Source organism: Coturnix japonica, chromosome 4, assembly GCF_001577835.2.
Source record: "Coturnix japonica isolate 7356 chromosome 4, Coturnix japonica 2.1, whole genome shotgun sequence".
Taxonomy (NCBI): Eukaryota; Metazoa; Chordata; class Aves; order Galliformes; family Phasianidae; genus Coturnix; species Coturnix japonica.
In genome coordinates this window covers 55,618,994-55,645,307 of record NC_029519.1, presented here as the reverse complement: position 1 = coordinate 55,645,307, position 26,314 = coordinate 55,618,994, and the positions used below count along the sequence as shown (strand labels likewise).

Sequence of the window (26,314 nt, the reverse complement as noted above, 5' to 3'; positions counted from 1 at the left end):
TTAATTATTAGTCTAGATTAATAGTAGCAGAAAGACTGGATATAGTATTTCATACTACTGAATAAAACAACAGGCCTTAGTGATAGTGGTAAACAACTTCCTGGAAAACAGCAAACTGTCAGCTTTACAAAATCCTGAAATCATGTAGGCTTTTAACTACTTGGATTTGCAAATTCCTGAACCAAGACATGAACAGAGATTAATTAAAGATGGAGAAGTAAGTCACACATGAGGCTTACTACACTGTAGACATCAGCTCAATCAAAATCTTTTTCAGCTCTATAGCACATCGAATTCAATTAGGTTTTAGAGTTGTGTGCTACACACATATTAGTGCTGTAGATTTTAAGTTGTGACTTTAAAACTAGTGTTTATGAAAGGACAAGTGACCAACAATAAAAGGAACAGAATGATTTGGTGCCTATAGGGACCAAATTCTTTATGATCCAAAGAATTTTAAACAAATTCAGAGTTTTATAGTCCAGCATTAATAATTCTAGACTAAATTAAACTGGGCTACCATTCTATGTTGTGTTCTGTGAACACTAAGGAAATCCACAGCTTATGCAATGATCAACCTTATTCTTGATGTGTATTAGTAGCTGAGGCTATTTTTCCCTACGTTTCTTCAGATCTTGGCTTCAGCCAGAACAGAGTTAACTTTCTTCCTAGTAGGTGGTATGGTGTTGTGTTTTGGATTTAGGATGAGAATAATAACACACCGATATTATAGTTGCCTCAAAGCAGTGTTTGCACAGAGCCAAGGACTTTTCAGCTTCTCATGCTGCCTGCCAGTGAAGATCTGGGAGTACTCAAGGAGCTGGGAGGTGACAGAACCATGATAGTTGATCCAGACTAGCAAAGGGATAGCCCATTCTATACGATGTCATGCTAAACTATAAACTGGGGGATCTGGCCCTGGAGAGCAGCCTCTGCTTGGGGAGTGGTTGAGTATTTGTCAGAAGGTGGTGAGCAGTTGTGTTGTGCATCACTTGCTCTGTTTATTCTTTTTGTTGTTACTGTTTTCCCATTTGTTTATTTTTAGTTCTTCTTTATTCATATTAAACCATCCTTTTTTCAGCCCTCGAGTTCTTTCACTATTCAGATTTCTCCCCCACCCCACTGCTATGGGTGGGGAGTGAGTAAACATCTGTGTGATGCTTAGCCGCCTGCTGAGTTAAACCACAACAAACATCAGCTCTTCTTTCACTTCATTCAGACCTATGCAATACTAACAACACCACATCTCTTAAAACTTTAATTCAGTGTATTTCACCCAGCTTTGGGAAAAATGTTACCTGAAGGACTAATTGCAAACTACGCAAAACCAAGGAAATTTTGTTGCCTACTTATAACAATCTTTCAGCACAATGATATATTAACGTCTTCCGGACTCCAATATTTTGTTCTGAAATCCTTAAGTTTCAAATTTTATTTTTTTATTTTTTTAATTTACAGCTAAAGATAAAGCTCAGAAAAACAGGGTGTTTTATACTCAAAAGAGAGTATTTCATTCAACTCTTTATATTCAGCACAGAGGGACTCCCCAGCATCCTTCTTCTTTCAGCACTATGAACATTTAAATCAACTGGGTCCTAATCTCTTTATTTTTCATTTTTTCCTAGACCTGCCTTCTTCCCATGCTTTTGCCTCCTATAAAATATTGCATTCCCATAGACACTTGACCCTTTTTTTATTCAAGGCTTACACATAGTCTTGAATAGATTTGAATTATCAGTGCCTAAATATAGAAAATGTATACGAGGACACTCAAATACATTCCATCTTTGGGAACACTGAAGTGGGATGCTTCAGTTTGATTTTCCACACACCAGCACAAACCATTCCCCTAATTTCTCTCCAAATCTCAAAACAAAATACCTTGTAGCTGGTTTCATTCCAGTTCACCAATTAAGCACAAAGGAAGGTAAATAACACCATAAAAGCAAACTCACTTAAGGTGTGTTTTTGATAATTTATTATGTGGATTTAAAACAGAGTCTGTTTGACTAGCTCTTAGCCTGAGACAGGTTGGTGAAAAAAGGTGTCATGTGGAAATGGGTCTCGTTTCTGAAGGGATGCAAAAATGCTTCTCAAAACTTGACATTCACAGAGGCAAACTGCAGGATCAAAATGCTGTAAATATGAGGGTGCTTTGCCCCCTGTTATTTAGAGAATATACTTATCATTCTTGCTGCTTTAATAATAATGATAACAATATGATTCTTTTCCAGATCAGCTGTCCCTGACTGCTTAAAAGCTCAAAAAATAGCCATCCAAATATTTTGTTGTCCCGCCTGCAGCCTTCACTGAAAAATACGCTGTACAATGAAGCATTAGATAATATTTTAAGTATTCTTTCATTTTTTTCTTCCTTTCTAGAACTGCCCCAGGCTTTCTCTACTACTGCATTATGTGTGCATTTAATGGATGTCCACATACAGCTGTAGCTTGTATGTCAAAGAATTGAATCACCTCAGTAAACTCTTTAGGTTCACAGGGCACACAAGTGATTGTCAGGGAGCCAGGATTATCTAGCAATTGATTATACCAATGCTGATATATGATTATTATTTTGACATTGCAGCTTTGAAAGACTTGAAAAGTACTATGAAAGAGTACCTAATCAAATAGTTAGTGTTATTTTACAGTGTAAAAACTCTCTAGGGTAAGAAAAGAAGTTAATAAAAGAAATAAACTATGAAAAGATGAATATTCTTGCTCATATTTTACCAGATAAAGACATGCATTCAAAGCAATTCTAAAGAATTTCAGAAGGTTTGAAAAAATTTGGTTTAGGAAGAAAAAGTCCAGCACTTTCTCAAATATGCACCTTATACAAACTACTCATTTTTTCCCCTATAATACAAGTGGGCAGAGGGGATAGGAAGTGGACAGGTCTGGTTCAAATCAAAGTTGCAGAGAACAGAAGTAAGAACAGCCAAAATGAACAGCTTGAATTGGTTTTTATTTGTCAGGTCTGCATTTACAGGAAAAAAAAAATCTAGGATGGTAGCGTGTACAACCTTTACTGTAGGATAGGGAGAGGACAACTATAGGTTGCTTTTTTTTTTTTTTTTATTTCTTTTTTCTTTTTTTCTGCAGCAACCAATTGAGATGCCTGGGAGGTCTTTCCAAAGTGCTGTTTTAAGAAACTGAAGCTAGATAAGGAAAAGAAGGATGACTGGAGCAGAGTTTCTACTTATTAGCCTCCGTCTCTCTTTGTAAATGAGATTTATATAGGGCATAGGCTCTGTGCTTTTTGTATTGAAAAGAATTCTATTCTTACTGTAAAACAAATGCCAGATCAGTTCATATTTAACTGAATGAGAACTTGCTTGAAACTGCTCCTGACCCCATTACTGAGAAGATGTGTTTGCCCTCTGCCACTGAGGCTCAATGTTTATGGGCCCTTGATTGCCCCTGAGTCACAGACTGCAATTGTGTTCAGAAGTGGTTTGGTTTGCTGGTTGTTTTTCTTTTCTTCTTCTTCTTTTTTTTTTTTAAAGCTGCACTTGGTGTAGCAATTGTAACTGTCTCTTTCTCATAGAAACCAAGCCATATTAATCCTTGCCATTGCTATCCTCTGAGAAGGAGCAATTCAAAGTAATGATTTCAGTTTTTAAAGCTTTATATAGCTGAAGTCCCTACAAGTTGAGGTTGATTAACTTCTCTTTTTCGAAACAGGAGCTGAGAGATCAGTCCAAAGTACTTGAGATAGCATTCCCTGTGTGTGTATATGGGGCTGGAGGACACTTGTGTTCAGTATTTACTTCCTAATTATTGACTGACCCAGTTCATATATCAGTTCCTGTTTGTTAAATGTATGGCAAACAGGTTGAGATCTACGATGCTAAGCTTTGAGGTAGATTAGTGAGAAGAGTGTTAGTGCCAAAATGCCTTACAGGTAGGTGATAATGATGACTGAGAGGGAGTGTAACTTCTGATTGTCTTATTTTTTTACTGCAAAGGTTCTCAAATGCAACTGTTCAGTGGCAGTTTCATACCTGTTTTCTATTCTGGTTTTTAGAACTAAATCCAAACTTGAAGGATCTGTTTCTCTTCAAAGAAAACTATACAACCCAAAGAATTCTTCTTATTATTATTTACAGTTAAGCTAAAACTTGTTTCAGTGTAGGTGGTATCATAGATCCTAGGGAGCACAAAGTCTAGAACATATTCTTCCACAGTGATTGTGAGACTGGAAGTTTACCACAGGAGCACAAAGTGACCCAGGCACTGAAGTATGATTTCAAGTATTCTCTTTCATGACTGTCCCCTAGGTTAACACAATGCATAACTATGTAGAAAATATAGTAATTTTCTTTAGTACAACCTATGAAAAACTACTCTGAGAAGATTTATCCTTACATTTGTAACAATGATCATAATAGCTTCATTGACATATTTTAAAGGAAAAAAAAAAAAAAAGCAGAGAAAATAAGAAAATGGAATATCAGGAAACTGTCATCAGAGTGACTTTGTCAATATTAGAGTCATTTCAGAAAGTAGAATTATATCTCTCAAGAAGACTTATGAACACACCTGCTTGGACATCTTGGCTCCAATGCCTTATCTGAAGTGCTGACTGCACATTTGATAAAGAGTGATAGCACATCCCTTTATTCTTTGTGAAAATTACTTATTATCAGCATAGCATGAATACAGTAGAAAATCTAAATCAAAAGCCTCTCTCTTTATCTTTACCAGCCACTTTTCAGAGTTGTTCCTGTCCCACATGTGGGAGGTGAGTGTGATACACTACTGCTGCTCCTCTTCAGGCACTGAGAGCTGAATTTTAGCCAACAGTAAATAACATGCTGCTCTGGCCTTTCATTGCTTACCTCACAAATCAGCTGCAATATGACCACGAATCTGAATGATAGCTAATGCTATACTCTGTACTATTAGAAGTGTGCTTTACAGTTGTTTCTGTTCCTTACCTATAAAACCTTTAAAACATTCCCTTTTCTAGTTCTTTTCAGTAAAGCTACTTTCAGTGCAGTTCACTTTATAAAAATCACTTTGTAGCAGCCTTCACAGAAGGAAAGATCATTTGGCCCAGTAGCACTTGGATAAGGACTTAGTATAATTCCATTTAGGGTCTTCAAAAAGTACCTCAGAGATACTCAGTACATCAATCAACTGTGTCTGTTGTGGAAACCTACAACGCCAGAGAATTTTGACATTAAACTTTCCAGACAGGTTCACTCAAAGAGATCATTCCCAGGGTGAAACGTCTTGAGTGTATTATTTGGAAATGTACTTAGTACTTTCATACTCTAGTGTGTATCTGCTCTTCTAAACACAGTGTACTGTGTGCTCATTTGGCTGGTAGGTCTCAGTGGTGTGTACTGTAGGAAACAATGATCCAATATCTTCAGAACTCAGTCTGAATTTCAGAAGAAGGCCATGACTTTAAGGTCCTTATTGATAAATAGCGTCATATAAGAAGATTTTACCTTCTGAGAATCACAGTGTCTTTGCAGACTTAGTGTTTCTCAGATAAGCAACTTCTAAAGCTATTTCTGTAGTTCTCCCAACATCTGATAAACCCTGCTGTTAGGACTGGCAAAGCCCTGCTTTCATTTGACCCTACCTGCCACCTCTCCTGGGCTATATATGATGGGCTGGGGATTACTCTGAACGAGGGAGCACCACTGTAGAAATATGCCTTACTCGACAGTGCTTTATTATTTTTGAGAAGCTGCTGCCATTCTGCCTTTTTTGGGGCGGGTAGAGGTATGCAGGAAATCATATGCTGTGTCTTAAGAAATATGCAGTTCCCCTCAGGAGAAGAAAAGGGAAAAAGTGGAAAACGAGGGGGGGAGGAGGAGGGGTAGAGAGCTACTCCAGTTATAGCGCGGCTGGGCGAAAGCGGGCTGTTCTCTTACTCAGCCGTCTCGGACTTGCCCGTTCATTCCAGTAGCTGAGCTCGGGCTCCAGCGGCCGGGCGCTGTGACAACGGAGCCAGCGGGCCCCGAACTGCGGGTAAAAAAGGACCCCGGGAAAGAGGTTGGTAGCGGAGGGCCGCCTCCCCTCGCCGAGCCCCACCTGCAGGCAGCCGGGCCCAGGTGCGCGGCAGCGGCCCCGCGCGGAGCCGTGGCGACGCGGCGAGGGGAGGCGAGTAGGGAAGGAGGGGAGGGGCTCCGGGGTTGGGGTCCGGGAGGGCCGGCCGGAGCGCTAGAGAAGGGGGAGAGTGGGGGAGAAAAGGAGGCGGAGGAAGCGAGGAGGGAGGGAGCAACGAACCATCGCAGCTTTCCCACTCACTCTCTCCGCTGCTCAACTCCTCAACTCTTCCGTTCTTTGCCTGGACATGTCTTGAGAAAGTTGGATCTCTCATTTCGCCTTCATTTTTTCCTTTTCTTCTTTTTTTTTTTTCCTTTTTTTTTTTTTTTTTTTTCCCCGTCCTCCCCTCTCTTCCCTGCTCATCTCTTTTTCCTCCCGCTGGAGCTGGAGCCGCGGATGGCCGGCAACCGGAGCACCGCGCTGTGCCGGCAGGGCCGGGCGCCGCTCTCGCTGCGCGCTGGGGCCGCGCTGAACTCCGGAGCCGCGGGCAGGCGCTAGAACTGCACGGGCAGCGGGACTGTGATCGCTGCTTCTCCGAAGGACGGCAAAAAAAAAAAGGAGGATAGGGAGAGGGAAGTGTCCGTGGAGATGAACTGAGCTGGAGCGGACTTTGAGAGGAGAGCGCCGAGTCCAGCTGGTCTGGTGAGTTCTTTGTTTAATGAGTTTGTCAGCAGCAGGATGCTCGGGAAGGTGGTTTTCGTGAGTCGCGGTACTACAGTGAGGGGATTTTAATGAAAAGGCTGAAGCTGTTTGCGCTTCAGCCCGTAGATATTGCAGTTTGAAACTAGCACACGTATGTTCCTGCGTATATGCGTGCACACACACGTGCGTGTCTGTATCTCTACATACAGGACTGACCCGAGCTGTTCGCACCTGGAGCCAGAGGCAGCGCAGCCCCGACCCGCAGGTGTGCGCGCACCGCTGCCGACCGAGCGCACAGTAACGCGGCGGGGCCAGGCTCGGCCGCTCCGTACCGGGCTGCCCGCCGGCGCTGTGCCGGCTCCGCTCGCTGCGCTGTGCCGTGCCGCCCCCTGCCGGCCGCCGCCGAGCTGCGTCTGGGGCCGGGGGCTGCCGGGGCGGCCCGAGGAGTGTGTGCGGGGGCTGCGGGGAGCGGAGCCTCCTGGCCGCGGCCGGCGTGTTCTGAGGGGCCGCTTCTTTCTGATCTCCCGCTGCGGGGCGCGCCGGGCTCTCCTAACAGCGCCCTCCCCCCCCCTCACCACCCCCGGGCAGCTGGTTTTATTTATTTATGCGGCTCATAAAAGCCGTGTCGGGGCTAATGTGCCCCCGCCAGCTTCCCTTGCCCGCAGCCGCGAGCCCCGCTGAGCCGGGATTCCCCGGGCAAACGTTTGCTGGTTGTGAAGTGCCATCACTTATTAATGAGCGGAGAACTCTCTGAGGAACGTTTGGCAGTGTTTAACGTTGTGCCGGCTGGCAGCGCTCCCGTCAGCCGAGCGGGGCACCCACGCTCCGTACCGGGGGTTGGGACGGAACCGCCGCCGCCGGGGAGGGGGGAGGTGAAGCGGGCGGCGCCGCACTCGCTGCCCCCGGCGCCGCTCCTGCCCCGTAGGCGGCCGTCTGCTGGGGCTGCGGTCGTCAGGCGGCTGCTGGCGGTGAGGGGGTAGGACCGTGGGCTCGGCCAAGGGCTCAGCCGCGTAGGGATGCCTCCCGTTTTCGGTGTGTTTTTGTGGTGTCCCTCGAGGTCCCTTTCAGTCCCCGCGGCCGAGCTCCGGCTTGCCAAAGTTTCTCAGTCGCCTTCCTCAGCACTTTCCTATACTTGAAAGCGCCGTTGTCTCCGTCGCCCCTCCCGGCGGCGCTACGGTCAGAAGTGCCGCTCCCGCCCGTCAGCGCTCAGCCCAGCCCCGAGCGGGGCGGACTCGGGGTGCGGGGCTGCCGGCGCGGCCGCGGAGCGCCGCAGAAACGAGTTCCGGAGCGGCCGCGGTCCGGTGCGGCGGAGGAATACGGCTCCGGGGGGCCCCGCGGCGTGGAGGGGGCGGAGGGCAGCGGCGAGGAGCGCGGGCGGTGAAGAAAGGAAATCTGTGCGGCGAAGGCAGCATGCGGGGCTGGGCCCGGCCCGGAGGCACTGAGCGCGGTGAGGTGGGGGCTGGGAAGTTGTGAGAAGTTTGATGCGGGGCGGCTGGGACGAGAGCGGTGGTGCTGAGCGAAGCCGGGAGGGGACTCGGCGCTGGGGCGGGGGGAGCCAGACGGGCCCGGCCCCGGAGCCCCGCCGAGTGCTCGTGGAGTGGAAGCCGGCGGGGTTGGAGTGAGAGGCGCGGCCGAGACGCGGGCGGCAGGTTGCTCGGAAGTTCTGTCGAGGAAAAAAAAAAAGAAAAACGTGGTGATAGTATTTCCCCCCCAAGGCAAGGTGTCTGTCTTCGTCTGCCTTCAATGGGCCATTGTGAACTTAATTCCCCCGTGAAGCAACGGGAGCTGTTCGCGGCGGAGAAATGTCCTGGGGTGGTGCTGGCCCTTTGTTTGCACTTCGCCCGGCGTCCCTCGTTGCTTTCCTCCCGCATTCCCCTGAGCGATAAGGAGCAAGGACGCGGCGCTCTTACTTGGCTCTGTGCTACTCACAGGGAATTGAACGCTGTTTGAGCGTGGCAGTCAGAGACGGTGAATCGCCCATTGGCAGCACCTCCTGGCTGTAAGCTTTATTTTCTTGGCGGGAGGAGAATGCGTGAAGACATTCCGAAGTCATCCAGGCTTCCACCAAGTGGTTTCCTCGCACTGAGTTTAAAAACTTAGATGTGAATTGCTCCTGGGTGTTGCATGGGAAACAGGAGACTCGCATCTATTGCCCTGTCTGTCTGCTGTGTGTTTCCTATGTGCCTGTTGAAACACGTGGAAATACTCAGCTCTTTAGTCACTGAAATACCTTATTTCAATGCTGAAACGATTTTATTTCAGGGGGTTTTGTTTGTTTTCTGAAATCCTCAGATCTCACACTTAGGGCAGTGGAAGGTGAGCTCCAGTAGTTACAGGAGGCTCCTGGGTTGATAACTTAGCGTGAGAACTTATATGGCCAAGTTATCACCGGTTTCAGTAAAAGCAAGCAAGAAAAAAAGTCTGTAAAACCGCACATATTTGTGTCTTTTGTTGTTTGTTTGTTTGGTTTAGATAAAGCTGAGCGTTGGCTCAGTAAAACTGTTTTTGTCCTCTTGAATTTTGGTGTCATGTTAAAGTTTGACCACACTTCTTAGTTCCCAAAGATCTGCTTTTCCTTGTACAGTGGGAGAGCTCAGTTCAAGATACACTGCTTGCTGTCGTGTGCAAATAGCCGCGGTTCTCAGTATGGAACCATCTTAGTGTCTTTGCGTGCTGCCTGAATACAGCTGCTCTGTTTTCCTTTTAACAGCAGATCTCAACTGCGTAAATCAAAGCACCTCATGAGATTAACTCCTAAGGTGGTGAATGTAAGCATGAAACTCTGGAGTTCAGTCACAAGTTGAAACTATTACATTAATCTCTATGGCAGTGTACATTTTTTGAATAACTTACCAGCTTTACGAATACAGCACTCCTATATGCTTTCATCATGTGTAGCTTTTCTGTCTGCCAACACACAGAAACCCCTCACTGGTGTCTCCCTCCTCCCCCAAAATAAAAAGCCCTAAGAAACTTTTTCAGTGTTGGTTTAAAAAGAGAAGTTTTAATTGGATTCTTAAAGATGAAGTGGTTAAACCTGGCTTTTTTGTTTTGTTTTGTTTTTCTGATGGGGCTACGTGAATAATTGCTTTTAAACAACAGAAAGAGAAGGTTTAACTGCAGAGTTGTACATCTCGCAAAGTCTCATGATCTTGCCTCCACTGCTGCAATAGGCGTCCTGTCATAATGGTTTAATTACAGCAGCAATAACTTTTCACACTGTATTTGTATCAGATGACATTACTCACACATGCTGATCAAAACCGACTTTAAAGTAAATTGGTGATGTTTTGATTAGTAGACACATCTTAGTGTTAGAAACATTGCTAATTAGAAAAGCTGATGCACATGTGTCAAAAATAACATAGAAAACACCACCAAACTGCTGCTGCATTTGTTAAAAGTTAGTGATGTCTTTTGGAAGGCGATCACTGTAACAGCAGCACCTCTTCTAGTGCTCTCTGGTGTTTCCCAAGCTCAGTGTTAAGGCCATGTACAGTTGTCATCTGCCAGTGTAGGCGATGTCACTCTGCATTGTGGGCTGAACTGGTTGGCCTTGGGAGTAGGAGAGCAGTGGCACCAAGGCTTATTCTGACAGCTTATTTGGTCCAGTTCAGGCTCTTTTTCTACCTATGATTTTTATGTGATTGGTGAGGATAACTCCTGTAATGTATCCTGTTGGTACCATATGTAGAAGTTAGAGCTTGTTTTGCCTGTTCGGCATGTTTCTGTTTTACTCTGTTAGCTGCTTAACGTTACAAGTCTACATACTACAAGCATTCTGCTAAGAGAAACATGCGTGTATAAGACTGGGATCTCATCCAAATTTTCTGTATTTGTAAGTTTTCAGTCTGAGGTCTGCCAGCCCTGCCAGTTTCTCTTTTTCTGTTGTCTTTATCATGAAGATGGTACATATTGCTTAGCTGTGAGTATTTTTTCCCATTTCAAATTGTTAATGAGTTAAATCACATTGTTAATGTAGTAGTTAATAAAGCTATCAGAGGCTTCCCTACAATGATTATACATACAAGTAATGGTCCTTCGAAGTAAGGTATCAAAGTTCTCTGGAATGTGGCATTCCAGAATAAATATGATGTGCTTCTTATAAACTTAGGGCTGTGGTGTTTGTTAAGCAAACAGTTCCATTATGACTTGAAAATGGGCGCAGAAAATCTTGAAGTGGTGATACTCCAAAGATGAAAAAAGCAAATTGAGGAGTTCGAAGTGTAGTAAAATGTTTGTGAAATTCAGTTATGCTTACTTACTGTTACGAGCCATCTAAACTTTTATCTAACAGAAAATCATTTTATCTGAATGTCTTCATACTGTCCTTTAGTAATTAACTGTCTTTGCATTTTTTAATACTTTGGATATTTATCAAGATTATATTATATGTTGTTAATCCTGGTTTGAAAGTTTTTAGTTTCTGGTAACTGCAAATTATGACACAGGATGGGAGAGGTGAAATGTAGCAAATATCCAACTTATTTCTGTGTTATGTACTCTGCTGAGCAACTGAGTTGAGGGCTGCTATTAAGCTGTAGGTTGTGACTCAGCAGACCTTGGAATTTGCTGCTACAAAATGGACCCTTACTGGTGGTTGCATTAATAGCGTGCCTTGTTGCCAGCTCTGAGCAGGCTCTACTTGCATTTATTACAGAAAATAAGCAAAGAGTACTTAAGGTATTACAGAACAGGAAAATATTTATGTAATAGTAAAACCTACGCGTGTGTTCAGCTTAGAATTTTAATGAAGAGCTTGGGAATCTTAGTGCAGTCCAATGCATCATAGTCAAATGTGCCTGAGATAAGAGGAGCAAAAGATAAAAAAAAACAGATGGATAGTGTTTTACTTAATAAATACATCGATCCTGACAGCTTATTGCCAGCTGCTAGTAAGTATGGGCTGTGAGTTACAGAATGATGTAGCACCAGAGGTGCACATACTCTCTGCTACTGAATTTTAATCGACAGTAGGCCCAAAATACATCCAGTTTGGACAAGAGTGCGAAATGAGTGGTGAGAGTTTAAGGGATTGCATGGAAGTAATTTGTGAAGAGCTGCTGTGGCTCTGAGAATGTGAGAGGTTCATGGAGAAGTGCTGTGATAGGTGAGAAAGACAGGAGAACAACTTCTGTTTGTCTAACTGTACTCCTCCCCTGAATGGCTGCTTCCCACAACTTTTGGAAGGCTTTCACCAAGGAAGCTGGGTGGTTTTATTTGGATAGAGTGGAGCTTCTTTTGCCTGCCATGGTTGCAGGTCCCAAAACTTCCACAGTGAGAGTTGTTTCTCTTGATTACTTAAAGTGATACAATAGCTAAAAGATGTGTCAGAAATTAAGTCTAGTGACTTCTTAAATTGCTTGGAGTTTAAAAGGTATTGGTATCAGTTATTTTCATGAGAAATGATCACTGCAGTAAATGTTTATTTAGCAGCATGTTAAGAGAGTGAAGTCCTGGAGTCACAAGTGTCTGTTTAAGGACAACCATAGTCTAGGAAAAATGGTAGTGAGGGGAGGAATAATACTGTTAATCCACTGACATGGTAGTCATTTCAATATTACACTCATTTGCCCTACTAACTTTTCATTCTTCCAGATCTTTTCAGTAGGGGTTCCAGCTAGTAACTTAAATTTTGTTCTTTGCTATAACCATAGCTTTAATCAAGTAATTAAACTGCTGTATTTGGAAGGCAGACTACACTTCTTTTTTCTTCCTAAAGGAAACTGACTGGTTTTTATTTCTTCTCTCAAATTTCCTGTAGCTCTGTGAGTTTTAAGTCATTCTCAAACTCGCTGATTTAGTAGTTGCTGTGACCAAATTAGCTGCTTCTGAGGTTTTAGAGTGAACTGTTGACACAAGCAGGTTAATTTGCTGTAATTCTTTGTAGTGGGTAGAAACGGTCCATGGAATTTCAACCAATGTGATCTTTCAGGTATTGAGCAGATAGGAATGAGAGAAGAAAAAAATAACAGAAAATGTCAGTGGGTGAAGAAGGCAGCATAATGGGGTACATTTTGAGCGGAGATGAGCAGAAGCAGCAAGGATGGGCACTGAGGAGAATGGCAGTCAAAGGGAGGGAGGGGAAAAACTAGGGATAAAGTGTGGGAGAAAATCTCAGGAAGAATGAGAGGGGAGCGCAGTTAGGAGTTAGCATTGATAGTTGTATGACAGAGGTCAGCAAGGGAGGAAGATGCTAAAAAAGAAGTAAAGGAAAAATGTTGAGGATTTGGAAAAAGATGAAAGAACGTGGGCTACTTAAATCAATCAGGTTAAAGCTAAATTGCTTTTTACTTACTGAAAATAACTTTCTCCCAAGACTTTTTTTTTATTTTTATTTTTATTTTGAAAGTTTGGTCTTGTTGAGGAAGCATTCTGAAGCTTTAACTTATTATCCTGACTGATTTTCAGAAGTAGCAACTAATATTATAGATGCTGATAAAGAGTATAGTCCTGAAAGATCTAGTTTCTGACCTTTAGACCTTTCTTTATGCATAATCTTGCCTGCATATAGACAGTGAAAATTATGGCTTTTCCTTCATAAGATAGTGCTGATGAGGGCACGTCTCCATGTCTGTCTTGCTGTTCTGGACTGTGTCATTTTTGGAGTGTGTTCGTTCAAAAGAAGCACGTCTTAATAGTTCTCTCAGTTATTTTATTAGATTCATATTCCAATAGCTCTTGATAATAAATTCTCAAATCTATTCAGGGAGAGGAATAAAGGATTACACTTTATACCTTACTGATGGTTTTACAGCTTAGTGGTGCCTGACTTTTTTTTAAGTTGTATGTAGTGCTATCCACTACTCTCAAAAGGAGACAGCTGGCAAGAATGAAACATGTATGGAATAATTCTCTACTTATAACTTCTGTCTGTACTTATTATAACAAGTACTTATAGTATATACTGAAGAATCAAGAGAAAATCCATCATAATTTCAAGCCACATATTGCAGTTTACTTCTGCATCATTGGTCATAATTCATTTTACAGTCTGAGTGAAATGAGGGAGAAAAATTTTCTATCAGAAGACAAGGTTTCATATCAACTAGAGGACTGGAGTGAAAGTTCAGTATTCCAGATTCATTCAGATCAAGTTTGGTGACTTATATAGACAGCACTGACATATTTCTTCTAACAGTCTTGCTTCATGAAGTGTTTCAGATGGAGTTAACCGTGTGTTCTACTTGTACCATGATTAAATTTGTTCTTGGGGATCCTAGAGATATTGGGGGGATTTTAATTTACCTACTTCTGTATAAGTAAGTCATATTGAAACATTCTGGAAAAAAAAAAAAGGCTATAGCCTAGATATGTATGTAATAGTTTTCTTGGAAGTGTGGGTTTGAAAATAAGTATAAAAGTTATCTGAATAATATTTGAGCATCCATAATTCTTAATGCTTCTTTCTCTTGTTTCAGGTTTTATGTAATTGCTGCCATGGGAAGATACTTGACTATGCTCTTGCTGCTGATGCTGCTGGTGCAGCATATTGGAAACTGTGAAGGAAATGAAATACCACATCATGTTTCAGCAATGCAGTTTACACAAGCACAGTATAATGCAACTGTGTATGAGAATTCTGCAGCCAAAACTTATGTTGGACATCCAGTGAAAATGGGCATTTATATTGTAAATCCATTATGGGACCTAAGGTACAAAATTATTTCTGGTGACAATGAGAACTTGTTCAAAGCTGAAGAATATGTTCTTGGAAACTTTTGTTTTTTGAGAATACGGACCAAGGGAGGAAACACAGCTATCCTTAACAGAGAGGTAAAAGACCATTATATGCTGACTGTTAAAGCAGTTGAAAAAAATACAAATGCTGAAACACGCACAAAGGTCAGGGTACAGGTACTGGATACAAATGACTTGCGGCCTTTGTTTTCTCCAACATCTTACAGTGTTTCTTTGCCTGAAAACACAGCAATAAGGACCAGCATTGCAAGAGTCAGTGCGACAGATGCAGATATAGGAACAAATGGGGAGTTCTACTATAGCTTTAAAGAAAGAACAGATGTGTTTGCTATACATCCTACTAGTGGTGTGGTAGTTCTAACTGGTAGGCTTGACTACTTGGACACTAAGCTTTATGAGATGGAAATTCTTGCTGTGGACCGTGGACTGAAGCTGTATGGTAGCAGCGGCATCAGCAGTATGGCAAAACTAACTGTTTATGTAGAGCAAGCAAATGAATATGCCCCTGTTATTACAGCTGTTACACTGACTCCGACAGAATCAGACAAAGATCCGACTTATGCAATTGTAACTGTAGAGGACAATGATGAAGGTTCAAATGGAGAAATAGCATCATTGAATATTGTTGCAGGTGATCCACTTCAACAGTTCAGAACAGTGAGATCTGTGCCAGGAGGTAAAGAATATAGAATCAAAGCCGTTGGTCACGTTGACTGGGAGAGCCACCCTTTTGGATACAACCTTACCCTTCAAGCTAAAGATAAAGGAAATCCTCCACAGTTTTCATCTGTAAAAGTTGTTCATGTGACATCGCCGCAATTTAAGTCTGGTCCTGCCAGATTTGAAAAAGAGATATATAGAGCTGAAATAAGTGAATTTGCCCCTCCAAACACACCTGTGATAATGGTGAAAGCTCTGCCTAGTTACCCACATTTAAAGTATGTATTTAAAAATACACCTAGCAAAGTAAAATTCAATTTAAACACTCATACTGGTCTTATTACTACTTCAGAACCCATAAAAGCACAATACTCATCCCATTTTGAACTTGAGGTTATGACAAGTGACAGAAGAGCTTCTGCGAAAGTATTAATTAAGGTACTGGGCATGAACAGTAATCCTCCTGAATTTACTCAGACAGCCTATAAAGCATCCTTTGATGAGAATGTGCCCGTAGGTACGAGTGTCATGAGAGTGAGTGCAAAAGATCCTGATGAAGGGGAGAATGGTTATGTGACCTACAGTATTGCAAACCTAAATCCTTTGCCCTTTGTGATTAACCATTTCAGTGGGATTATTAGTACCTCAGAAGACTTGGATTATGAACTGATGCCAAGGGTTTACAATTTAAGGATTCGAGCTTCTGATTGGGGTATACCATATCGTCGAGAAGTTGAAGTTCCTGTGACTATTATTTTAAATAACCTGAATGACAATATACCTCTGTTTGAGAAAATTAATTGTGAGGGAACAATTCCCAGGGATCTTGGTGTTGGAGAGCAAATAACAACTGTATCTGCCATTGATGCTGATGAGCTCCAGTTGGTAAGATACCAGATTGAATCTGGAAATGAACTGGATTTATTTAGCCTGAATCCAAGTTCTGGTGTACTTTCGCTCAAGCAGTCGCTAACAGATGGCCCAGGTGCTAAAATGTCTTTTCACAGTTTGAAAATTACAGCTACAGATGGAGAAAACTTTGCAAAACCGTTGTATATCAACATCACTGTAGCTACTAGTCGCAAACTGGTCAACTTGCAATGCGAAGAAACTGGTGTTGCCAAAATGCTTGCAGAGAAGCTCTTACAAGCAAATAAATTGCACAGTCGTGGAGAAGTTGAGGATGTTTTCTTTGACACTCACTCCTTGAATATGCATGCACCTCAGTTTAGAAGTACTCTCCCCAGTAGCATTGAGGTAAGAGAGGATCAGCCTGTGGGCTCCAGCATATTACTTATGAATGCTACTGACCTTGATACTGGCTTCAATGGGAAGTTAGTATATGTTATCTCTGGAGGTAATGAAGACAGCAGTTTCATTGTTGATATGGAAAGTGGAATGCTGAAAATTTTGTCTCCACTTGATCGTGAAATAAAAGATAAATATAATCTGAATGTTACTGTCTATGATCTTGGAATACCACAGAAGTCTGCCTGGCGCCTTCTAGATATAAGAATTTTGGATGCTAATGATAACCCACCAGTGTTTTTACAAGACAGCTATTTTGTGGAAGTGAGTGAAAACAAGGAGCTAAACAGTGAAATTATTCAAATTGAAGCTACTGATAAAGATTTAGGGGCTAATGGAGAAGTGAAATATTCTCTTCTTACAGATACTGACAAGTTTGCTATTAATGCTGTGACAGGAGTTGTGAAAGTTGTGGGTCTTCTGGATCATGAAGAACAACATGTCTATTTCTTGAAAATAGAGGCTAGGGACCAACCTACTGAAGAACCTCAGTTATTTTCAACAGTTATTTTGAAAGTCTCCATAGAAGATGTTAATGATAATCCTCCTAAGTTTATTCCTTCTAATTATCATGTGAAAATTCGAGAAGATCTTCCTGAAGGAACAATTATTACGTGGTTAGAAGCCTATGATCCTGATTTGGGCCAGTCAAGTCAAGTACGATACAGTCTTTTGGACAGTGGGGATGGCACTTTTGATGTTGATAAAGTAAGTGGAGCAATACGTATTGTACAAAGACTGGATTATGAAAAGAGACAACTTTATAATTTGACTGTGCGGGCCAAGGACAAAGGAAAACCCATTTCATTATCTTCTACGTGTTATGTGGAAGTTGAGGTAGTTGATGTGAATGAGAACTTGCACCCTCCACGGTTCTCTGTGTTTGCAGATAAAGGTTTTGTAAAAGAAGATGCTCCTATAGGCTCCTCAGTAATGACTGTATCTGCTTATGATGAAGATGAAGGACGAGATGGAGAGATAAGATATTCCATCAGAGATGGGTCTGGTATGGGAGTCTTTCGAATAGATGAAGAAAAAGGTAAGGTGGCTTCCTGTTTTTATATTCTAAGTAGAATAGTGTGCCAGCAAAGAGATAAGACAAGCTGACAAAGGAGACAAGCTGCATTGTTGCTGTTGAGATGTTGCTGGGAGAATAAAGAAAAAGACATTAATAACACATACTGTTCTATCTGTTGCTGTGGTGAAGTTGTATGTATATATTTGATAAGTACTTTGGTATCATTTTTTTGATCCATCTTGCTTATGGCTATTCTTAGGTCTTAAAATCTCTACCACCTGAGAAGGAGAATACTGTTGATATAGAACTGAGGTCTTGTTCATGCGATTAGAGTTGTCTTTTGGACAGTTGAGGGAGTGAAGTGCTCTCTACCTAAGTAATTAATTCTGATATTTTCATGCTTTGCAATCCTAAACTACGACACTGTCAATTCATTCAGTGGTGGTATATGTGTGCGATACTTCCATGCCTGCAGGTTTTTGTAATTATATTTTATAGTTTTTATGAGTGCCTGTTTGTATTAGCAATCAGTACTCACGGAAAGACTCCTGTCAAAGAAAGCTGCTTTTAAAAAGCTTGTATAAGTCAAGCAGATTGAACTGTTGACTTATCTCGTTAATGATGGATAAATTGAGAAGCAACTGTCAGAATTACTCCATTGTCGTATGTGCAGAGAAAAATATAATTATGGCTATAATAGAAGTGTAATGCTGACTTTTAATGTTTTGCTTGCATATCTCTGTATCTGCTCCTTCTTTTATATTTCTGATAAAGCACTGCTATTGTGCTACTATCTGGTGGGGTATGCGCGTGAAGAGGAGTTGCTTTATTTTATTTTATTTTATTTTTATCATTTTTTATTTTTTAATCTTAGGGAACAAATTCTTCCCAAGATGCTTGAGTGGGAAAGAATGTGTTTCTGTTTGCTAGGCATGTTTGTCTTCATATTTTACAGAGTCAAGGAATGGATGAAGGCATGTAACATCTAAAAGCTTTACGACATAGCTTAAAATCTGTCTCAAGTTGGTGGGCTTTTTTAATTTTTATTTTATTTTATTTTCCCTCTAAGTAATCATCAGCATTGTTGCAGAAGGCTGTATTTATACTTAACAGAATTTTTGTCATGTTCTTCAGAATGGTTTGGCCTTGGTACAGGGAGTATGTAGATAATTAGCCAAGAAAGCACATTAAGGAATGTGTGAAAAAAGGAAATCTGCGAGTGACTTGGTGACTTTTTCAGCTTGCTAAAGGGGTTTTCTGACTTCACCCTTGAGTTTACTTCTGTCTTTGAGAGCATCACACTATGCTTCCTTTCAAAGTTTGATAAACTGGATTTTGGAAGCTGTTCAGTGTTAACTGTTGGCTAAGCGTTCTTCTGTCTCTTGCTTCTTAGAAATCAAGGACAACAGTCACATTTGCAGAAAAAGCTAAAATGATTGGTGTTATAAATATCAATTAGTTCTAGGCATAGAATTGTAACTGACTTTCAGGTTATTATTTCCATGTTATTATGTGGTGTTTGTTTTTTTTTTTTTAAATTATTATTTAAATTATTCTACATTTCAGAAGGTCCAAAATTGTAATAGAGGTTGATATTTTATCTTTTATAATGAAATGTTCATTTTAATTATAATATTTTTTGGTTCTTTATAGGGGAAAGCAGATGTCAAGGTGATAGCAACAGTTTCTGTAGCACCTTCCCTATCTAACTTTGTTACAATGTAAGAAATAGGGTGCACCCATGTAGGCCACCAAAAAGGAAGCATTTTTCATACACAGTGTAATAAAGTCACAAACCCTGTTTCCCCCGGAAGTTATAACTACCGAAACTATGACTATAGTAAACATTGTTTTAATGAGTTTAATTTGAGGTTCAGCCTTATGCTATCTCTAGCTTATAAATTCTTAACTGGGAGCCAAGTGAGTAAACAGGGAGATTGTAACTCATTACTTGGCCTTTTCTTTTATCCCTCTTCTAAGTATCAGCAGATTGTTACTTCCGGAGAGTCAAAGGTAACCTTTGAAGTTCTCAGCTGGACATAAGCATCAGACCATCTGTGATTAGGATTCTAAATTGTAGAATGTTACTTGTTTTCACTGTCACATTAGAGCTGAGAAGGGTGGACAGTCCTTTCTTTTTTTCTGTATACATCATTTTAGATGAGTCACCTGTATCAAATTCCTGCTGAGACGATGAAAAGGAAACTGCTGGTTATCACTGTAGTTAGTGGAGGGTTAAAAAATGCTGTCTCCAGAAACAAAGTGGGAGATCATACAGGGAGAGTGTGTTGAGGAGTGTTGCTGCCTTTCAGTCTTGATGCTAGAACTGAAAGTAAGGTGTAACAGCTGATAGATTAAATCAGACAATTCAGTTTCACAACGAATGAGTGAATCTAAGGAATAATAGAAGCAACTGCTGGAGGAGAACCTACATAATTTATACAGCTGAGGGATCCAGGATACTGGGAGTATAGGTGCGCTAGGACACCACAGTGTTTGTAGGCAATAGGAGTGCATCCTGAAACCTGCTGCTGAGAAACAAAGGAGGTTTCAAACTGAATTCCCCTGTATCCGATTGTGTATAACCAGCTGTATGCTGGAGCAGTCAGACTTGAACTCTTGTGCTCCCATGTGTGAGGTGTTACACATAGATTCTATTCAGATTTTCCTGAAGATGTTTAAATTGAGTTAATAAACAATGGCTAGTTTTACAAATGTTTTTATCAGAAATTTCCCACTAGGTCAACTGGCAAGGCTACCTATCGGCAAGTGTCTGATGTGTATGTTTCTCAGAGCATAGCTAGATCTGGAATGGTGTATGGCAGTCTGAAGTTGGTGCATGATAAATTTATTACTGGTTTTTAATCAAGTAATTAAGTTATTTGTAATCAGAATTCTTAATGTTCTTTCAGTAAAGAGTGTTTGGGGTACTATATGTGTTACAGAATAACAACAATTCTAACAATAACAAAGTTTCAAGTGATGAAAGTGATTTGCAGTCTGAAAAGACACAGTATCATGCTTGATTAGAGCAAGGATCTGTCCAACCTGGTATACCATCTCCAAAGGTCTGAGGACAAAAGCACAATAAACAAATAATACCTCTAATAGTTTCCTAAACAGATCATTTTCTTTTTGTGGAATACTTGATTTAGATAGAGTTTTTATGTATTCAGTAGTCTTTTGTGTTTTCTTTCTTATGTAGAGAAATATTAAAAGCAACCTTTTCACTGTAAAATTTCTTTGCCGAGATAATCACAGTAAAATGATGAAGCATTCTTATGTAGTCTTTGCTTGGAACCATGTAATTTCAAGTATAGCTTTACTACCATAATGAGAAAGTATTGTTTTGATAAAGATTGTTAAAGGAACAAGTGGAAAATATGAAGAGGGACATACAGAGGAAAATTCATTTTATTGCACTATCTCCATTTGCATGAAATACCATCAGTAAAGCTTAATGACTGGGAGACACCATTTTTAATATTACCAAAACCATTTCCTGCAGGAAAGACAGTAATTTGCTACAGAGAATGAATTGGATTTTAACTACGTAGAACAAAGTACTCAATTACACTCTTAAAAGGTTGAGAGCATTGCTAATAATAAGCTTGTTAATGTTTTTTTTGTAGTGTTCTCAAAATTGCATTAATGAGAGTGCAGGGTATGATTTACATTTGTACATAAGGGGCAGTTTCATATTCTGTGTCTTTAGTGCTCATTGGCTTTTGAGCGTTTTTAATCATCCCACCACTTACTGGTCTTGAGTTTTAATTATAAAGGCAGGCATTAACCAAATACTGAGTACTGTGATCATCAGTGGGGCTGAAAACTTAGGCACCTGTTAGGTACATAATAAATCAGCAGCGTCATCTGGAACAGAAGCCAGATGGCTTGCATCTGGCCTAACAACTGTTGTACCTTTAAACCATGGTGCCTGCACCCAGCTCATCTGTTGGTAATGGTCTGCTCTGGTGCTTTTATGGAGGGTGGCAGTTGGCACAGGCCAAACTCAGTCCACCAAGATTCCAATGTCTGGGAATGTTTTCTGTTTTTTTTTTTGTTTTTTTTTTTTTCATACTGATACAGCTGTAAGCCTTTTGAATGTGAAAAGGGCATTTTTAAATAAAAACTGAGATCAATATGATTTTGGTTTCATGTCAGTTGTAGTTGAGCACCCTTACAAATATGGGACATTTTTCACGTTCTTTAAGTGAATACTTCAAGTTGAAGTTTCACCAAACATACACTCCAGTTTGTTACTTTATTTGTGTACATCATAAATATCAGAAAGTACAATAGTTTAATTTCACTCAGGTTAATTTGAAGCAAACAAAGAAAAGCCTAAATATTCCTTAATTTCCATTTTCTACTGTATTTATTCCAACTGTGATGCTGTCAGGGCCATATGGTGACTTCTCTGTTTGTTCTGAATTGTTGCAGATCTATTAGGTAGCTTGTAGGTCCATGAACACTTAACAGCAGAAGTATTGAGCAGATCTTTTTCTAAGAAAACTGTGAAGCAGGAGATTAAAAACTGATTGATGAGATGATGTTCATAGTCAGGAGAGAATATTCTGCGTGCATTTGATTTGGTGGACTGTGAGAAGGTGCTTTAAAATTTAGTCTGCTTATATTTGGCAATGACATTTCCTGCTTAGCTTCTGTCCACAGATAAAGTCTCATCAGCAGAAAGCTTTTGACATTACAGGTCCTTATGAGAATATTTTGACTAGATCAGAATGAGAAGTTAATGGGAAAAGGCTTTGTCCTAAGGGGTTTCGTGTAGTGTTTTCTATTAGCAAAGTTTGGTGGTTCCTTCCACTCTGAAGAGACAGAGCACCTTGTAATCCAGCTATTTCTAAATACTAAATGGTTGCAGGTTTTTTGCACAAGAAATTCTTGCTCTAGCTGGTTGAAATGCTGATGTTAGTGAGGCTAATTTCCCTAGTCTCAAATTAGCTTTTCTGCAATGATGTCTTTTATGTATTAATGGGATTAAAGAGTATGGGTTATTATTTTTTTCCTTGAAAAATGTTGTCATTGTTATTAAAAACAAGCACACAGAACTGTCTTTGTTCTGGAAACAGGAAGCAGCTTAGACCAGAGATGCAGAAAGACATTCTCTTGACTTTCCATGCAAGAGGAGTTTACTAAATAATTTTAAAGAGTATTTCAAAAAGAGGTGGGAGGGAAAAGCAAAGATTAATTTGATAGATGCTTCATCTAGAAAGATATTTCTGCACTGTTATCTGTTCAGTGTTTTTTCTAGCGTTATGTTTATTCTAAACTGTAACTGGGCCTTTTCTCCCTATGATATTGGAAAAGAATAGCAGCATAAGAACAAGGTGAATTCATATGACTGAAATAAGGTATCTTCATTTCAACTCTTCCTCTGGCAGTCTTGTCTTTTGCAGGAGAGCCCTATGAACTCCTTCAGAAGAAACATTTTGTTGTGGTGGTAAATAATGAAGCCAGTTATATTACCATGTCCACCCTATCTTTTATAGTCAGGCATGCAATAAATGGAACAGATCTGAAACCCTAGCTAGGTCTGCACAGTGAAAGAGACAATTGCATCTGTTTTGTGTGGGACATTTAAATCGAGGAAGCATATTTCTGGTGGCTGATTATAGATATCTTAAAAATAACCTACAGTTTTAGAAAGGGATATTATTTTCTTCTTTCTAGGTAATGATACCTAATGGTTTGAATGTGCTCAGTATCATCTTGAAAATAACAGTGAAGATTACACAGTGGAAGATCTGTGTGACTTCACTCTGTTATTATGGCACTTCAATTCAGTGGCCTTGAGCCAAACTGGGGCCATTCTGCAAGAAACAAATCATTATGTTAAAAAAAAAAAAAAAAAAAAGGCAGAAAAACGCCCCCAAATTTGTATACTTCAGCTGTGCCTAGATTGAGTAATAATTTGAGTCCGAAAACATTTGTTTAAAATTTCATGCAACTAAAATATATTTTCCACCCATTTGTTTCGGTTTTAAAAATGAGGCATTTGGCACATAGATTTCCTTTTGCTAGACAGCACAAATAGCTGCAACAGCAGCTTACTAAGAATAACTGTTGTCTTTAAATCCCTCTTAGGATTAATGAAAACTTAATTATTATTTTTTTCTTTTTAAGGAGTGTAGAACCAGCTAAATACAATTTGTGTCTGTTCAAATAACTGAAGTTTAGATCTGGAGACCTGCTGTCAACTAGAATGTGGATCAATCCTAAGTTCTCTGCTATCCAAAAAACAATCCAGAAAGCTTTTCCTTAAGAGATAACTATGGGTGTGTGTTGTATTGCTTTATTGCTGGAACCAGCAGCCTGGCTGCCTGGCGCCTGTGTTTAGTCATGTCCACGTTCTGAAGGGTTTGCCTGGTTAACCTGTAATCAGGGCTACATTTTGCAGCTTTGCACCACTGTACTTAAGGTCTAATTGTGTTCATTCAGGCTGAGGTCTGGCAGTGAAGGTGGCACTGGGTTAATTTCTGGGATGATTCTCATACGTTTAGGCTTCTGGTCAAATAAGTCAAATGTGCTAGAGCTAAGCAGGGCATTTGAAGCTAATGTTGAGTTTCAGTTCAGCGGAGATTAAGGAAGCATTGGTCTGAAGCAGTGTCACAAAGGTCCTATCTGTCCTGGAGCTATCTGATAACTTCTCTTTTTTTAGGCTTTGAAGGAAATTATGATTTGCATTTGTAACAGTGGTAAATCACTAAGTGCTATTTGGTTGTTAATGTTGCTTTTAGAATGTGTCTTGGGAAGAGTCTGAATAGTTTTAGACAAACATATTCATGGTGTGTTTTGCTGTGGCTAGGGGATCTCCCAAAGCAGTTTGGAAGTTTTCTTAGGTATCCTGCTGAGCAAAACATTACCTCAGAGTGACCAAACAGAGATTCCATACAATTCTATCCTCTTCTTCTCCTGCTGAAAGTGAGGGATTGTTTTGCTGTGAAAGGTGTTGAGTGGGCTACAATTCGGTTTGATGAAAGCAGAGCTGCCTAGGGGCTGCCTCTCTGTAGGAGATGAGCCCAGGCTGAGACACATGTGGTCTTAGAGATTACCTTATAAGCAGCAATCAGTTCAGGCAGGAGAGTACATATTAAGGGCCTATTAACTTGTTTAGGCTTCTCTTTGACTTGAAAAGCACTTGTGAGAGAGGAATAATAAAAGTGTAGGGTTGCCAAAAGCTATGGAAGGTGCATCTTGCCATATCACTGTTGGTACATCTGTTGAGTTGGGGATTTATTTCCTACTAAGCATCTGCTTAGCTTTTGAAGTACATATTAAGGTCAAAAGTGAGGAGCTTGAAAATGATTACATAATGTTTATTCTTTTCTTTGAAGATTTTAAACTTTCATCATACAACATTTGGACATATTTAACAAAGGACAAACCTACATGAGCAATTGGCAAACTTCCACAACTTATAACATGCGGTAGTTACAGCTTTAGATCTTGGGTCTAAAAATACTTTTGGCCTTGCTGCAGCTATAGTTTGTGGGTCCATTTTAACAATCTATGTATAATTCTTGTTACATCTGTGACTTGATTGCATTAGTCATCTCAATGTGACCAAGAAGGAATTTAACTCAGCAGTCTCTATGGGGCTCAACAAAAATAAAAATAAAAGTCTCGAGCATTCTAGTGTCATCAAACAGGAAACTCTGGAAAAAGAATCTAGGAAGAGACTGTGACTGGTAATTTTCCTATTCAGAAAGCAGGCTTCTCCATACTCTGTAAAACTGAGTTCATACTTCTAATAGCTGCTTCTATTTAATTGCAAATTATTTGTGAGGATAAATTGATGTATTCACACTTTTTGTAAAGAGCAGATTGTCAAGCTGGTGGGTGCAAGTTGTCTTGACCTGCCTACCAGTAGTGACACCACTTGAGCTCTTTGTGCTTAGCGTTGGATATCTGTGCAGAGTTGTTATCACTGATACCAGAAATGTGTATACTTTTTAGAATAATCTGCACTGACAAGGAATGGTTCCAAAATCTGCAGGTACAGTAAACCAAGCTTTTGGATACTTACACAATAGGCCCTTTTTATTTTGCTAACGTTAAAAGACTGAAACCACCTCTACACACAGAGGAAGTTAAAATGTCCTGGTATTATTTATTTGTACATATTTGTGTAGAAATTCTTTCAGAATTTAAAGATTAGAGAATTTTACGTTTTGAGAATTTTTATATGATGAAATTTAAGTATCAGAACCTTCTGATTTTAGTGTACTGGTAAATGTGCCTGAGTGTTACAGAATTGCTGTGGTTGTATTTGTCACTTGAAGAATTTGTCACTTAAGTACTAAAAATGAATGCAGGCTTCATGTGTTGCTTGTAGTCCTAGTGGTGTTTATGCACAGAGGGGTTTCTTGGTAGCTCAGCTTGAAAGACTTGTGGTATAAAGAAGCTTATGATGGAATGTATGAGTGGAGTTATGTATGTGAATTTTTTACACTTAATTCTTTCACGTTAATAATCATCTCTTCAATTTCTCCAAGGCTATGGTGGTGATGTCAGTAGCTTTCACAGTGGGGATACATCTCCATTCTATAGATTTTGTTTTTCACCTAGATTCTTTGCGTGTAGATTTGCCATGACAGGGTATATCCTGCCTCTATGAAAATTAGAGATTGCTGTCTAATGATAAGGGCTTAATCTGCAACGAATCAGACATGTGGAAACTTCTGTCTATGGAATTTTCTGTTTGATCTGAGAGGAATGCCCTTGCTGTGCCCTTCCTGTAATGAAAGCAAGGTAGAGTGAATCAAAGTGATTCTAGATAAGATTGGAATGTGTTCATTGGTTATGCATCTATTATATTTGGTGTTACAATTCTGGCTGTGTGTATTCTACTGTTTCTGAGATTAACAGCATAGTTCTTACTTTTAAATATACCTT

General features: G+C 40.4%; 1 protein-coding gene across 8 annotated transcripts in view; it reads left to right on the top strand.

Moving 5' to 3' along the window:
• Positions 1–6,200: 6,200 nt before the first annotated feature.
• Positions 6,201–26,314, top strand: part of FAT1 (FAT atypical cadherin 1) — a 102,150-nt gene continuing 82,036 nt past the window's right edge. Inside the window, exons 1-2 of one of the 8 annotated variants that reach the window (XM_015862140.2) lie at positions 6,201–6,711; positions 14,133–17,419. In XM_015862140.2, the coding sequence (XP_015717626.1) occupies positions 14,152–17,419 (3,268 nt within the window). In that variant the 5' untranslated portion in view covers positions 6,201–6,711; positions 14,133–14,151. Of the gene's footprint in view, positions 6,712–7,464; positions 8,164–14,132; positions 17,420–26,314 lie in introns of those variants that run through there. The other 7 variants (XR_001555134.2, XM_015862139.2, XM_015862141.2 and 4 more) reach the window with 7 other exon arrangements.